At 39.1% G+C, this 15460-nt stretch overlaps 2 protein-coding genes across 4 annotated transcripts; both read left to right on the forward strand.

The window, feature by feature from the left end:
• Positions 1 to 2213: 2213 nt before the first annotated feature.
• Positions 2214 to 3218, forward strand: LOC105038370 (uncharacterized). Of its 2 annotated transcripts, none has more exons than XR_012139285.1 (2): positions 2214 to 2680; positions 2765 to 2903. XR_012139285.1 is itself a non-coding variant. In XM_010914165.4 (2 exons), exons 1-2 carry the CDS (start codon positions 2558 to 2560, stop codon positions 2911 to 2913), a joined length of 231 nt encoding a protein of 76 aa, XP_010912467.1. In that variant the 5' UTR covers positions 2288 to 2557; the 3' UTR covers positions 2914 to 3218. The 2 variants fall into 2 exon arrangements, 1 of the variants encoding a protein (XP_010912467.1); XM_010914165.4 differs by having other exon boundaries at positions 2288 to 2680; positions 2806 to 3218.
• A 6473-nt stretch (positions 3219 to 9691) lies between these two features.
• Positions 9692 to 14864, forward strand: LOC105038362 (importin subunit beta-1). 2 transcript variants are annotated; one of them, XM_019854472.3, is made up of 3 exons: positions 9692 to 9869; positions 11033 to 13627; positions 13727 to 14864. In XM_019854472.3, the coding sequence occupies exons 2-3, from the start codon at positions 11211 to 11213 to the stop codon at positions 13923 to 13925; spliced, it is 2616 nt and encodes an 871-aa protein (XP_019710031.1). In that variant the 5' UTR covers positions 9692 to 9869; positions 11033 to 11210; the 3' UTR covers positions 13926 to 14864. The 2 variants fall into 2 exon arrangements, with proteins under 2 accessions (XP_019710031.1, XP_010912456.1); XM_010914154.4 differs by having other exon boundaries at positions 11202 to 13627.
• Positions 14865 to 15460: the final 596 nt, after the last annotated feature.

Below are 15460 nucleotides of genomic sequence, written 5' to 3' on the forward strand. Positions count from 1 at the left end.
ATCCCACGATCACATAATTCCGAAATAAGCGGGATTCACATGCCTAACCGTTACAAATTGTTACCAACAACTCGTTTATAAAAAGGGGGTAAATGAACAGTATTGGTAAGACGCTTCTGGACTGAGACTCTGCCACTTTGAATATTCTATCTGCTGTTTATTACTTCCTACTAACTTAAGCATTGGAGGATTTTCGTCGGATACAATTCCGATTTGTAGACTTTTTTTACATGTTGCTCTTTGTCAGAACTAGGCGCAATAGGGATTGACCGTGACACAGGGTTATTTATGTTATACCCTACTTCTGAAGACAATTTAGAGAGAAATAGCTAGTGTCAATGAAAGAAGAAAGTTGATGGGTGAAAAGAGACAGAAAGAATGTTTTTTTCTTTTGAGATGTTCCGTTCATCACAAAGGTTGGTTTTTTTCTGTCGCTGTTCTTCATTTAGGTAGTCTTTTCTCAAGGTGTTTCCTCCAGTATTTCTACCGTTAAACCGGTAACTTCATGTTTGAATCTAATTTTCTGTTTGGCAACCCTTAGATGGACTTGATGAAACTTGAGATTATTACTGAGGTACATGGGATCGCATACCTTGTAAGAAAACTGACTTAAAAGACTGGTGGTGCGTCGTTTTGGAGCTGGTTTAAAATGCTAAATCATTGACCTCCAAAAACCTCAAAAGCATATGGAATCCAGCTCTTCCAACAATGAAATTTATTTAAAGCCTTCTTGAGTGAACTTGTTTTGTAGCTTACGGTCTAATGTACAAGGTTTATTTCCTTTTATGGTAGTTTACAAGATGGAAGTTAAAGGTGCTCGCTAGAGTGGGCAAGGCTGAGCCAGCCTGAGTACTTGTACTCGGACTTGAAGCATGTATCTGTGATAAAGATCAAGTAAAAGCCACACGAGTGCCTCTGTAGCAAGAGGCAACTTCCCGCAAATTCTGCAGAAATTTTGGGTTGAATTGATAGGAACCTTCTGTAAAGGATCTTTCAGCTGCAGCTTCGAGCGGAGCCTATTTAGTCTATAGGACTAATTGCCAGGCACTCCCAAAGGAATCTAAAGAAACAGTAATCAGTAAGCTTGGTTTCTTGTTAATTTTTTTACAGTATAGAGAAGAAAGAATGATGTGAACTGGGTAGCTATCAGTCATGATGAGCAGTAATAGTGGGGCCCAGATTGGGATTATGAGATCTGATGATATAATGACAGCGAAAATTAAACCTATCTCTCGGGTCGTCATACTCTTAGTGGCAACTTGCAGGCGAGTTTTCTACAAAGCCAACTTGTTGTTGCAAATTGTCCATATGGCAGATTTGATGTGCCAAAATTATCTGCGAATTGTTCACATGAGAGGTGTTGATAGGTCAAAGAAACGTTGGTGATATTCTGTTTGGATTCAACCATCAACCATCAGCTAATGACAATTTCCTACATACAGCGAATATGGAATTTCTTTTATAACAAGGTTGTAGAGGTTCTTCTACACGCTACTTGGTAGAGATAACAAGATGCCGGTGTCCTTGTATTCACCAAACAGCAGAAACCAAAAAGCGGCTTTCAATTGTTTTCTACTGTTCGACTGTTAACAATATTTTGCTACTCGTGCTCTTTTGATTTGATTCTATTGGTTCTATTGGATGTGAAGTTAACGCAATGAATCCAGCCAAACTGGAACATAAGCGAACCCAAAACCAATGAGCCATGCGACAGCACAAAAAGACGTAGCAGCGTTTAGGTTGGTTTGGCTCACCTCTTTAGTTCACGTTATTGGACCCAATGTATTATTTGACGAAGTACGTGCCGTCGTAGTGTCTTCAGGCGTCCCCGACGAGTACATGGCGGATAAATACTGCTTCATCTCATCATATACGGCTATACGTCGGTCGTGACGAACCAATTCCTAGTCCCACAGCAGCTTCACGACACCATTTCGTCCTTAAAAAGTCGTACATCATGACCGCGCGAAAGATCACGTGTATCGACTTATTAAATTATTTTTTACGCTCGCATTCGCTCCCCACCGTCCAGCCCCGGGTTCCCGGTCCAGCCCCATTCCCAGATGACTAAATAAATGAATGAATGGCCCAATAGTAAATTAAGAGAAGGAAAAGGGCAGATTTGTGCAAGAAACGTCGATACCTTTCTCCCTCGAATTTTCAACTCCAGCCACAAATTTTACCCTCGCGTGCAGCCACAACTAAAACAACCTCGCGTGAGATAATCTGGAGGCCAGCGCGCCTTTAAAACATCCATACACGAGTCACGATGCCAGCCTCTCAAACCCGTAGTGGCACGGAACGATCAAGAAACCTCCTCATCTCCTGTTTCCTTTGCCCCCAATTTCCCTCTTTTGCCCCTTTAACTGCCGACGCTCCTCGCACAGGATGGGGGCAATTGAAGAAACTAAAAAAAATCCCGCTGCCACTTCTCGAAGGGCACTCCACCTTGTTGCCCGCGTGACTACGATTTTACCGCCGGGTCCCTTCTCTCCCTCCGCTATATATTCTCCCTCCCTGTTTTCTAAATTAAATCAAACATCCCGCCCCTTAGATCATGAAGAAATCTGGGGCGACGGTTGCCGTCGCATCCTCCGCCGCCGCCCTCATCGTCGCCGCCTCCTACTCCGCCGCGCTCTCCGATTCCTTCGCCGATCCCAAGTCCCAGTGTCCTAGCCAGGTAATTATTTGCTAATTCTCACTGGATTAATCTGATTTCCAAAGCTTTTGTTTTTATAGTTTCCTCTCCCTCTCTCTGGTTAAGATCAAAGAAAGCGTCGTCTGATTTGGTATTTATTCTTCCAGCCCAGCGAGCCGGAGGAACAGCGGCGGTCGTCTCCGGCGGCGGATAGATTTGCTCCGAGATTCGATGGATTGCGGTTTATTGAGACCCTCGTGACGGCTCACCGATGAGGATAAGAGAACTAATAGTGCACGCTTTCTCTCCTCTCTCCTTCTTTTATTTATTTTGTTGGTATTAGGGTATCTAGAGACGCCTTGTAATATAGGTGATGATTGGTGAGATCTAACATTTGATTAGCTGTCATTGAAATCAATCTTGTTTAGCTTTAATTGTAATTAAGTGGAATTATCTGTTGTCATCGATGTTATTTGGAAGAAAATGGTCTTTTATTTCGAGTTTAGAGTGGACAAAAAGATTGTTTGTATGCTGCTGGGTTATTAATTATAGCCGCCAAATAATGTTTTCAGAAGTCAAACTTATGTTGCGCCGATCTGTCCAATTAGAGCTCTGAAGCAGCGAGCCGGCGAGCGCGAAATTACGTGCTCATGACCAGATTGGTTCCAATGATGCTCGAAAACTTAATGCTGCTAGAGAGAATCCCGATCGCCTAGCGTTCCATCCTATTCCTTCGCCGCCTATCCCATCTTTGAATTCAAGGGGACTTGGACCTATGGATGTGGTCCTCCTCCTCCTATTCTTTTTTTTTTTCCTGCCATTTTTGGGTTATGGTTGTATGGAGGCAGTGGTGGCTTGAGGCAGGAAGGGTGGAGGAGAGTTTTTCCGGCCAGATCTGCCGCCGTGCCTTGCCACCGGCTGAACCGGTGCCTCGTGACGTGGCCAACAAAAGCAGTTCAAACCGTGTCAACAGATTCCACGCGGTATAAACTGGATTCTAAAAGGGTGATAAACAAAGTTTGTTCAGGTTAAATGGCTGCTCTGTTCTTGAGAATGGACAGGTTTTTTTTTCTGGACAGGAAAGGAGCAGGGTTTATTAATTATTAGTTTATAAAAATGGAACCTGGAAAAGGCATGACAGGCAAGAGTACTGTTTCTATGAGATGATTGATGGTCTTATGGTTGTCATTGTTGCAGAGTGCAAAAAAAAAAGTGGTATTTTAGTAATTTAACTGGCAGGAGTCTCCAAAGAATTACACCATAAAAGGAGTATATTTTTTTAGTCCTCGTATCTTTTATTTATATTTTTGAATAACCGGTTGTGATATGTTTTGGGTGAGAAGTTTCTCCGAAGAATTTTATTTATTTATTTATTTATTTTTAATGAGAAAACTATTTATGGACTTACATGATTGCTTATAGGAAACAAGCAATTACATTACCATACAAATGAAATGATTTGCCCGATTTTCCACTAAGCTAAGTGATATACCTACATAAACACACATGCACGCAATAGTCTATGTATGCGTGTGCATACGTGGTAAACGAAATTTGTGAAACATCTTTGTAGATAGAATTGGTCAGCATGCAACATCATGACTTACAAGTTACAATCTGAATAATCAATAGAGGTTACACAAGGCATAAGCACTTGGGTATTGCTCAAAAGATGAAGTTAGTTCAACCCAATATAAATCAGCTAATGTCGGCAATTTCATAACAAGTTCATAACAAATGCCAACAAATGTATTGGTCCACGAATAATATTTTTTGGCAATACCTGCAAATGTAGCAATCTATATTATTCGATAACAAATGCTGTCTGTGCTGGGTAATATCCGACATCTAGCACTGCGACTGACATTGGATCTCAACCTCAGATTCCATGTTCGGTATTGCTTCCAATTACTAGAACAAATACCAATAAAAAAAACCTCTACCCTATTGCAGTCCAATTTCCATTTATAATCCAAACCCAAAACAATCCATTAAAGTCGGGCCAACTCAACTGGACCAGGCCCTCACTGTCATCGAGGCCTCCACTTGTCAACTTGCGAAATGAACCACTCGGCCATGAGTTATCTCCACTAGGCAACAGCGATCGCAGCTTCAGTCCACCATCCACCCTGGCACGCCTTACAATAACTAATGCTCAGTGTACCCCGCGCATACCAGCCGGGTGTTTGATGAACCACCAGGCGTGAGATGGACATTAAAGCCCTGTTTCAACCACCCATCCGTGGGTTTCAGATTATATCTTTCGCACGAAAGGATGATTCACGTTCGCGACGTGAACTATTGGATGGTGCAATAGCTTTTTTGAGATCGATGCAGATGGAGGAATCTAGAAAAGAAAGATATTATCTTTATTTGAAAGCTGTGCATCTGCTTTGAGAGTTGTATAAAATACAATCCACGGTTGATATCATGAAAGGAGAACAATCATTTTATCGCACAAAACATACAGCCCCAATTCCGATCCGTGTATGGGGCATCAAACTTGCTTGGCACTAAACTAGGTTTGCATTGAGGTACACGTTGTAGCGCTTCCTTGGAACTTGAGATTTAAAGTTGGTGAATGATGCAAATAAGCATCATTTGTTACGGCAGGCTAAAGACAGCTTTTTGGATATTTTTATTCTAGAGCCAGAGTTGAGGACGGCTTGGGGGAGAGGATCAGATATATTATTCTCATTGTAAGAGCTAACCGTATCTCTTTTTTTTTTTTAAGGTGATTCTACAGTGGTTGGATGGATTTTAAAATATTCTGCATCAGATTAGCAAACATCTACTCATCTTGGATACTTGGACGTTGATTGGGAGGTGCACTTTATTTCAAGCATCCGATATTTATAATGGGGTATATAGAGCGGTAGATTGGATGGTATCGTATGTTACGAATTAGTCTAATAATATTTTATAAATAAATTTTATTATTATTTTTTTTCAGTTTAGATTTATTTTATTTTTTAATTTTATTGAATGTACTAATATGCATGAATCATCTATTTTATCAAAAAAAAAAGTCTCCACTAGTGGGCCTAAAAAAATAATAAAGTCTCCACTAATGGGCCTAAACCGTACAAACCCACCGGAGGCTAGTCAGAGCCCACCAAACAAACAGCAGAAGAATAATTTCAACACTAATAGGTCCACCTGCACGATCACAGTAATAATGGAAGAGAGCCTTTTTTTGGTCCCCATGTTAGCCTTGTAAAAGTCTCGCGGCTGCTACCTGGTTCGGACTCGGGAGAATTCGGTTAGTTTTAGGTTCCGTGACACGAAAGCCAGTACAGCGAGGGCAGGAAGTACGGACACCAGAGCCGAGACCCAAAGGCCCACTGGTACAGGCTTGGCCCACGGATCAGAGATGGGAGAGTGCCGCCTTTTAGGCGGCTGGTTGGCAGTTATGCTCTTGCCCACCCAAGCATGGCACAAAAGAAGAGAGATGGGATGGTCCCGGGCCTGTCATGATGCGTGCATCGCGTCGATTTGCTGGATTCCAATAGTGCTATTGGAGCAAATGGGACGAATAAATTGTAAAGAACTCTCTCTCCCCAGGGAGTCTCACGCGGATTGCCAATATGTCATCATGTGAGATGTGTTCGATTATATCCTTCCTCTCTATGTATTCTTACGTTTGGTCATTGTGATACGCCAACAGGTATGAAGCACGCAAAAAATGTAGTGATATCTGTCCACTTTCTATTTAGGAGTTTTAAATGGAAACTTGCGCCCTACTTTCTTACCATGGTGACCTGGTGAATCAACTTTGAATCGTGTTGGCTAGATTCTTCATTGTGGGAAATATACTAGTGTTCTTGAATATTTTGCTGTCACATTGGTGTCGGGAATCATAACACCAAAATGTGCAATGCTGTGTTAGATTAGCTGATTATGTTATGAGGAAAATTGCTGATTATATATTCATTTCACCAAATACAATCTTAAAAATTCCTTTTTTACCATTAGTTATAGACATATGTTTAGTTTTCTTTATTTGGGAGTTTTTATATTTGCTGTAGACATTGATTATCATGCATAGGGATAGTGCGAAATTTTTATATTTTCTATTTGATGTTAACTTCGGTTAAGCTCAAATTGGGTGAGCAGCTTGTTTTGCCTCTGTCTTGAAACCAACTGAAACTTTGATTGAATTGGTGTCTTTTATTCCTCATTTAAATTCAAACTTGAAAGATTTTACTAACATAGTCCAATTGATATGTTAAGAGACTAAAACTAACCAAAGATCATGGTTTTTATGTATTAAATCAATAATAGTAGAACTAAGATGCGAAATAATAAGATGGACGAGTAATTTGAAGGTCAATTCTGCAGATATATACTTAAAAGATATATATAACCAATGCAAATACGCATACCCTATGCACATACAAAGGTACGTACGTATGTTTGTATGTATGAATGTACATGCATGCATGCATATAACACAAACACCCATCTATGCATGCATACAATAAGTATATAAAACATATGAAATTAATATATTTTAGGCTTTTGAAGTTGTTTACATTGTATCTAGAACGACAATTGTGATCTAAAGACTGATACATCAAGAAAAGTGCAAACTAATATATAAAATGTGCAAATTGAGTAACTTGGATTTACACTCAAAAGAGTAAGAGTTACTGGTCTAAGACAAGATCTAGATTGAGTGAAGTTGAAAGATGATAATTGGCTAATAATCACTGCTACCCATGCATAGGAGGAGTACAGTAGTTATATCTGTCTTACCAGTATCAAGAATATGGAAAGAGTGGTATAACTACTCAAAATATAGGAGTAATGGAATAGAGATAACTATCATATATAACAATAGTGATCCATATGGAGCAAATTAGTAAGGACAAGTGTCAATAGTTAAGTAGTGACATTTGTCTATATTGACATTTTTTTTAATGGTTAATAAAAGCTATACAAATATTAGATTGTAATGTTGCGAAGAGACTCTTTCACCAATCAAAGAAAGCAACCTATTTTTAGATTATATTTGCTTTATATTTATTTTTTAAATTACTTACTTTTAGTTTATTAATAGAACTCTAATTTGTCAATGAAAATATTGGTGGAGCAATTTAATCGTAGCCTTGATTACACCTTATCCAATACATCTTTATTTCAAATAGATGGTATGATGATCGTGAAAATTTTTAAAAGTCAAGACATTCAGACTTATGCTATTTTCATCATCATCCTTTTATCATTCTATTTTTGATTAATCCAATATCGATGGCATATTTACGCATTTATCCAATATAGCCATGAGACTTATCATCTTTCATTGCTAGATAGCATATTTTCTGGCATGCCTGTCTCTCCAAATGGAAAGAAGGGCTTGCAATAGAAGTATAGATCAAAACTTATTTATTGTTAAAAGATATTTATTTTATTTTATGAAAAAAATTATTTAATTTATTTATTAGATAAATATGAAACAATGTGATGGTTAAACTAGTTTTTATCATCTAGTGGATTGTTGAAATGTTATATATAACTATAATGTCCAAACATTGAGAATAACATTCCCAATCCGATCACCAATCCATAGCCAATCTTTGTGGCTCTCATTTTCTTTTCTCCCTCTCCTATTTAAGAAGATCAGGCTAATGGAGCACTTTATATTTTTGTATGTATTTTGAATATATTATTCAAAAAAATAATTTCCCATGAACTTTTCTTACAATCGAGCAAAAATCATCAACTAATCCAATTGCCATATTTGCAACTTATAACTTATAATCTTAGTGATTGTCATATACCTCACTCCGTAGACATGGCAAAATCTCATCCTCCCCGTATGACATCAATTTCTAAAGCAATACAAGATGAGGGTATAATTTATTGAGCAAAACAATAACCTCATCTTAATATACTTGGAGTCCAAACCTTCCATAGCACTACTAAAATATAGCAAATTAGGATTTCAACTCCTAAAATTTTTTTCATTTAAAAAAATAAAAAAATTATAACTGACAAGATCTTTCACTGAGCATCAAACCAATACCTAAAATGCCAAGTCCATATACATGTATTAATTAGATGCAAAACTTTATATACATATTTATTTTAAATAAATATAGATATAAATCAGATGCTGAAAATATGAATATACATATAAATATAAATTAAATAATTTATTTTTATAATTAAAAAATTAAAAATATTATTATCGAAATGATAAATCAAATTAATAATATGTTAATATGATTATAAATAGGTTTGGATACAGTACATTGGTATAGATCGTTATCTATCCATATATATATATATATATATATATATATATATATATATATATATATATATATATATATATTAATTTTTATATTTAATTGAATAAATTTAGATATAAAAATAGATTTAAATAAATATTATATGGTTTACTCTCACACAAAAACGCTATTCAACGACATCCAGATCCGGCGAGAAGGCTGCGTTCAAGGCGCTGCGGCCGTGGGTGCCAGCAAAGTGGGTGAAAAAGTAAATAAAACAAAACAAAATCATTTTTTAAAAAAATAAATCTGATCAGGTATGATAAGGGAGGTATAAATGCTGCAATAGCATGAATAAAATATAGCAATCATTTTTTTATTTTCTTTAAAATATAAGTAACTTGCAACAGCCTTAAAGACCCGGACAAGGGTTGTATTTTTTGCCCGAAAGAAAGATTTATTTTCCTTCGCTCGAATCCACCATTGATCGGACAACAGTAGTTTCGAGATTTGTGCCACCAAAGTACATATTCGTTTGCGATCTGTATCGGATGCAATCCAACGGTCAAGGTTGCGAAAGATGGTGAGTCATTCTTTAGGGCGAAAGATGCAACCGGAACCCGGATGACCCACTACTTATAATGTGACTCCCCTTTTTTGTGATAACTCTCTCCATTTTACCTGCTATAGCCTGGCACGAACATGTTTTTGTCTCTGTTCTTGGACAGGTGCCTACAATTGTAGGTCAGGATATTGGATCCTCTAAAATAGGGTAAGAATATCAACATTTCAATAGAAATACTAAAAGATATAGACATCGCAGAATTTCTAAATCCAGCTTCACAATTGGTGTCTGCTTCTAGTTCTCCCTTCTTCTCTTTTCTCTGTCCTAGGGTTTCTCTACGCTCTCCGCGCCGCGGCCGCCAAATCCGCGCTCCTGATTGTTGATCGGCTCTCGGCAATCTCTCCGGCGATCGGGGCGTCGAAGAATCTCTGTAAGTGATCTCAAAGACAGTTTTTTTTTCCTTTTCTTCTTTCACATTCGATTTGGGCCAGGTTTGAGGAATTTAACCGGTTTCTCCGGGCAGAATAGACTAAGGTTTTATTGGTGGATCAGGGTTCACGGTTTTAATTTGGGCTTTTCGTTGATTGGATTTCAGTATTTCTTTTCCTGGTTCCGGTCCCTTGTTTGCTATGATTCAGATGCTTTCGAATTAGGGATTTATTTGGTTTTGTTGGTATTCGGATTTGCAGACTAATTCTTTTACTTATCAAAGTTCGATGGGTTGTAAATGATGGCTTATTTTCGAGTTATCTGTTTTTCTTTTCTTGTGGGTTTGAGACTGAAAAGAGTCATGGATAACATAAAGTTGAAATTTTGATAAATATCATATGAACCCTGGATTTTATCTTTGTCGATCTGTAAAAATTAGCGTACTGTTAACTAAAACTGCCTCATTGATTTGTTCAGATCTGCTGTTTATATTGAGAAATTAAGAAAGCATAGTGCAAGATCTGGCCTTATCGTTGCTGCTGATATTTGCCTCCTGTTAGTTGGTTATGGTTGATGCATCTCAGCTTGATTCATAAATATTAATAATCAATCCAACAGATTGATCTTGTTGGGTGTGTTTTTGTTTGAATTTGCTTCTCAAGTTTCAATTTTTTCTTTTTCTTGTTCTAATCTTATAGTCTGGTAATATAGACTAGTACAGATCTCTTCACCTTTTGATTGGGGATGGTGCTCTTTATACTGAACATCATATAGTTTTTGAGGTATCCTTGGTGCTTCCTCTTTTGCTTCATTAGTATCTATAATATGATAAACGAGATTCATATTATGTATTATCCATATCAGGCTTGCCCTTCTAACTATTGGTTTCACACTTGGTGCTGCCATTTTTTTATTGGATTTCCTTTGAGATCATTAGTTTCTTCGTGGGGTGAATGTTAAATGAATTCAAGCATATATTCTGTTGACTGTATTATGTTCATTAATGAACAACCGAAATAATGTCTGATTCCTTGTCAGCCTATGTAAGTTCTTTTAGGCCCTTAATGTAACTTTGGCATGAACTTAAAGTAGACCAGCCTATTCATATTTTCAAACTCTGGATTCTCCGACCTCTGTGGTTCTGATCATTTGGCTCTTCTCTAGGCCCAGGCTGTTATAGGAGGTTTTTATTCGGGGTCGAAACACCTGTGTTGTGGGCCTTGGGGATAGAAGATGATATGAGAAATCTTTTTTTTAGAAAGAAGGAAAAAAAGAAGGCCACATTTTAGCTGTATTTGATTGCTTCTCATGCTTTTTTTCCCCTCCCTCTCAGAAGGACAAGATGGCAATGGAAGTAACCCAGATCCTCTTAAATGCACAGTCAGTGGATGGTTCCATTCGGAAACATGCAGAAGAAAGCCTGAAACAATTTCAGGAACAAAATCTTCCTGCTTTTTTACTGTCTCTTTCCAGTGAGTTGGCAAACAATGAGAAGCCAGTGGATAGCCGTAAATTAGCTGGCTTGATTCTTAAAAATGCCTTGGATGCAAAGGAGCAGCATAGGAAAAATGAACTTGTGCAAAGATGGTTATCTTTGGATATGGGTGTGAAGGCCCAGATCAAATCATACTTGTTGCAGACCCTTTCTTCTCCTGTAAATGATGCTAGGTCCACTGCATCCCAAGTTATTGCTAAAATTGCAGGTATTGAATTGCCCCAGAAGCAATGGCCTGAACTTATAGGCTCTTTACTGTCCAACATACACCAGCTCCAGCCTCATGTCAAGCAAGCAACAATTGAAACCCTCGGTTATTTGTGCGAGGAAGTTTCTCCCCAGGTTGTTGACCAAGACCAAGTGAATAAAATACTTACTGCAGTTGTTCAGGGCATGAATGCTTCTGAGGGGAGCCCTGATGTCCGGTTGGCTGCTACACGAGCATTGTACAATGCATTGGGATTTGCACAGGCTAATTTCTCGAATGACATGGAGAGGGACTATATTATGAGAGTTGTTTGTGAAGCAACTCTGTCACCTGTGGTGAAGATACGGCAGGCAGCATTTGAGTGTTTGGTCGCTATTTCATCTACCTATTATGATAAGCTTGCATCATACATGCAAGATATATTTAATATTACAGCCAAAGCTGTGAGGGAAGATGAAGAGCCTGTTGCTCTTCAGGCTATAGAGTTCTGGAGCTCAATCTGTGATGAGGAAATTGATATCTTAGATGAGTATGGAGGTGAATTTACTGCTGATTCTGACATCCCTTGCTTTTACTTTATTAAGCAGGCTCTGCCCGCTTTAGTTCCTATGCTGTTGGAGACACTCCTCAAGCAGGAGGAAGATCAAGATCAGGATGAAGGGGCATGGAATCTTGCAATGGCTGGGGGAACATGCTTGGGTTTGGTTGCAAGGACTGTTGGAGATGACATAGTCCCTCTTGTGATGCCCTTTATTGAAGAAAACATAACAAAACCAGATTGGAGGCAAAGAGAGGCAGCAACATATGCGTTCGGTTCTATTTTGGAGGGCCCATCACCAGACAAGCTCACCCCCATTGTCAATGTTGCCCTGAACTTTATGCTGACTGCATTGATGAAAGATCCAAATAATCATGTCAAAGATACTACTGCATGGACTCTGGGAAGAATATTTGAGTTTCTTCATGGCTCCACTGTGGAAACACCCATAATAACACAGGAAAATTGCCAGCAGATCCTCACAGTCCTGCTTCAGAGCATGAAAGATGTCCCTAACGTTGCTGAAAAGGCTTGCGGTGCTCTCTATTTTCTTGCTCAAGGTTATGAGGACGTTGGTCCAGCATCACCATTGTCTCCTTACTTCCAGGAGATTATCCAGGCTCTCCTCACTGTTACACACAGGGAAGATGCTGGAGAATCTCGCCTGCGAACTGCAGCTTATGAGACTCTGAATGAAGTTGTGAGGTGTTCAACAGACGAGACAGCTCCAATAGTGATGCAGTTGGTGCCGGTTATCATGATGGAGCTCCATCAAACGCTTGAGGTACAGAAGCTGTCATCTGATGAGAGAGAGAAGCAAAATGAGCTACAGGGCCTTCTTTGTGGGTGCTTGCAGGTGATTATCCAGAAGTTGGGGTCATCAGAGACAACAAAATATGCCTTCTTGCAGTATGCAGATCAGATAATGGATCTCTTTCTGAGGGTTTTTGCTTGCCGAAATGCAACAGTTCATGAAGAGGCTATGCTTGCTATTGGTGCTTTGGCATATGCCACAGGTGCAAATTTTGTTAAGTATATGCAAGGATTTTATCCTTACCTGGAAATGGGTCTCCAAAACTTTGAGGAGTATCAGGTCTGTGCCATTACTGTTGGTGTTGTTGGAGATTTATGCAGGGCATTAGAGGATAAGATTCTGCCTTTTTGTGATGGAATCATGACACAACTGCTCAAGGATCTGTCCAGCAATCAGCTGCACAGATCTGTGAAGCCCCCAATATTCTCATGCTTTGGCGACATTGCTTTGGCAATAGGGGAGAGCTTTGAGAAATATCTGATTTATGCCATGCCTATGCTCCAGAGTGCAGCAGAGCTATCTGCACATGCAGCAACTGCTGATGATGAGATGCTTGAGTACACAAACCAGCTCAGGAATGGAATTTTGGAAGCTTACTCTGGTATATTACAAGGTTTTAAGAACTCTCCAAAGACTCAGTTGCTGTTGCCGTACGCTCCTCACGTTCTTCAGTTCCTGGATACTTTGTACAACGAGAAGGACATGTGAGTTTCCAAACCATGTCTCTTTTTTCAGTTATTCTTTATATGCTTCATTAATTATTTTATCGGTGATTACCCATGTCGGTTTCTTGTGTTCATCAGGGATGATACAGTGATGAAGACTGCAATAGGTGTTCTGGGCGATTTGGCTGATACACTAGGCAGTCATGCTGGTCCTTTGATAAATCAATCTGTTTCCAGCAAAGACTTTTTGGAAGAATGCTTGTCATCTGATGATCATTTGATTAAAGAAGCTGCCGATTGGGCTAAGTTGGCCATCAGTAGGGCAATTGCTGGTTGATGATAATTCCAGTGCCTTAGAAGTCTGCATATGCATTTGGGTCGTGTCAAGTCTGGTCTTGGGATTGCATACGTGTGTCGGTCATCACCACTTTCGCACAAAGGGGCGGAGTCACCGGTTGTTGCTAAGTTATGCATCAGCAACATGGAGTTGGGTTCCCCTTTTCATTTGCACCAAGAAGTAGGATAATCATGTCCCTTCTGGAAAAAGCTGGAGGGAGCTCTGTTTTTGTTGGCTGCACAGCCTGAGGTCTCATTTTCATGGCTTGCCTAAGACCTTTGTGTCACTGTCAACGTCAGTTATGCTCATTGCATTTTATTTGTGACCTTCGATTCTATCCTTTTCCAATGGGCAAGCAGTATTAGGTTGGCCGCAAGTGAATAGCACCCAGTGCTACACAGGGTTTTACTTTCCTCGCAAGAGCAATTTCTTGTTTCACCATGCTCTCCACTTTGGTCAAGTTGGAAAAATATATTTCCTGCACCGGACTCTTCATTTTTTAGCCCCCCCCCTCCAACTTTTGTTTTGTTATAATCTTCTTTTTTGGCATTTTATCTTGGTCTTGCATTGTTTCGATGGTTGGTCGGTCTGCCTTTCATCATCCCCCCCCCCCCCCCTCTGTATACTTTGGAGTTATATGTGGCTTTTGTTTTATGCATTACCCATATGTAATCAGTTTTCTATATGTTGCATTATTCATTTCATCATTTTTACGGGTCTCTCAAGCATTCCTATGCAATCGCATTGCTTATATCTAGATAATCTTTGCTTGCCACCCTATTTCTGTTCCTTCTCCAGTGGGCTCTTTTCCTGAGATCGTACTTGTCCGTGTAAACAATCGCTGTATCTGTGTAGGTTATTGTTGCACGGAATGGGCTCGTGCTTTTTTTTCCCCAGCCATGGTGTTCCAGTTTGATGGTAATATGAATTTTTTTTTTATTTGGTTTTGGCTGTCATATCGTGTGGCTGCATTCCAAGTGTTTATTTGCCACTTCATCGGTATTGCAGGCGATGCAATCTTTATTTTTTAGTTTTGTTCCTGTGGTAGCTTGTATCAAAGAGCTGTACATAGACTGAAAAGACTATTTCTTGGGGCGCTATTCGTTGGTTTGGATGTCCTGCAGTCTGCAGATCGGTGGAAGGCTTTTTGTGTTTTTGTCAACCCCTAGCACCTTCATGCGGGAAGACCAGCGTTAAAAGGAAAAAATAATCATATGACCGCACAGGATTTCGATGGTCTTTGCCCCATCCCATGATATGTCATCATTTATTGCTGCTGATCCTGTGTGGATCTTGTGAAATCAACTGCACATTGTACAGCCAGGTTCTGTTATTGGTGGGTTTTCCGGTGCAATTAAGTCAAACTAAATCACAGTAATTAAAAGCTCAAACTCAATTCGATTTCAAATATTTAGATTCGAAATTTATTTAGAGATTCATCAAACTTTAATATCCAAACTCTGATTTGATTAAAAATATTGGAGAATGAACCGATTCGATTTGAATGTTGATTGAGCTATATTATAATTATAATT

This window comes from Elaeis guineensis, chromosome 2 (assembly GCF_000442705.2).
Source record: "Elaeis guineensis isolate ETL-2024a chromosome 2, EG11, whole genome shotgun sequence".
Classification (NCBI taxonomy): Eukaryota; Viridiplantae; Streptophyta; class Magnoliopsida; order Arecales; family Arecaceae; genus Elaeis; species Elaeis guineensis.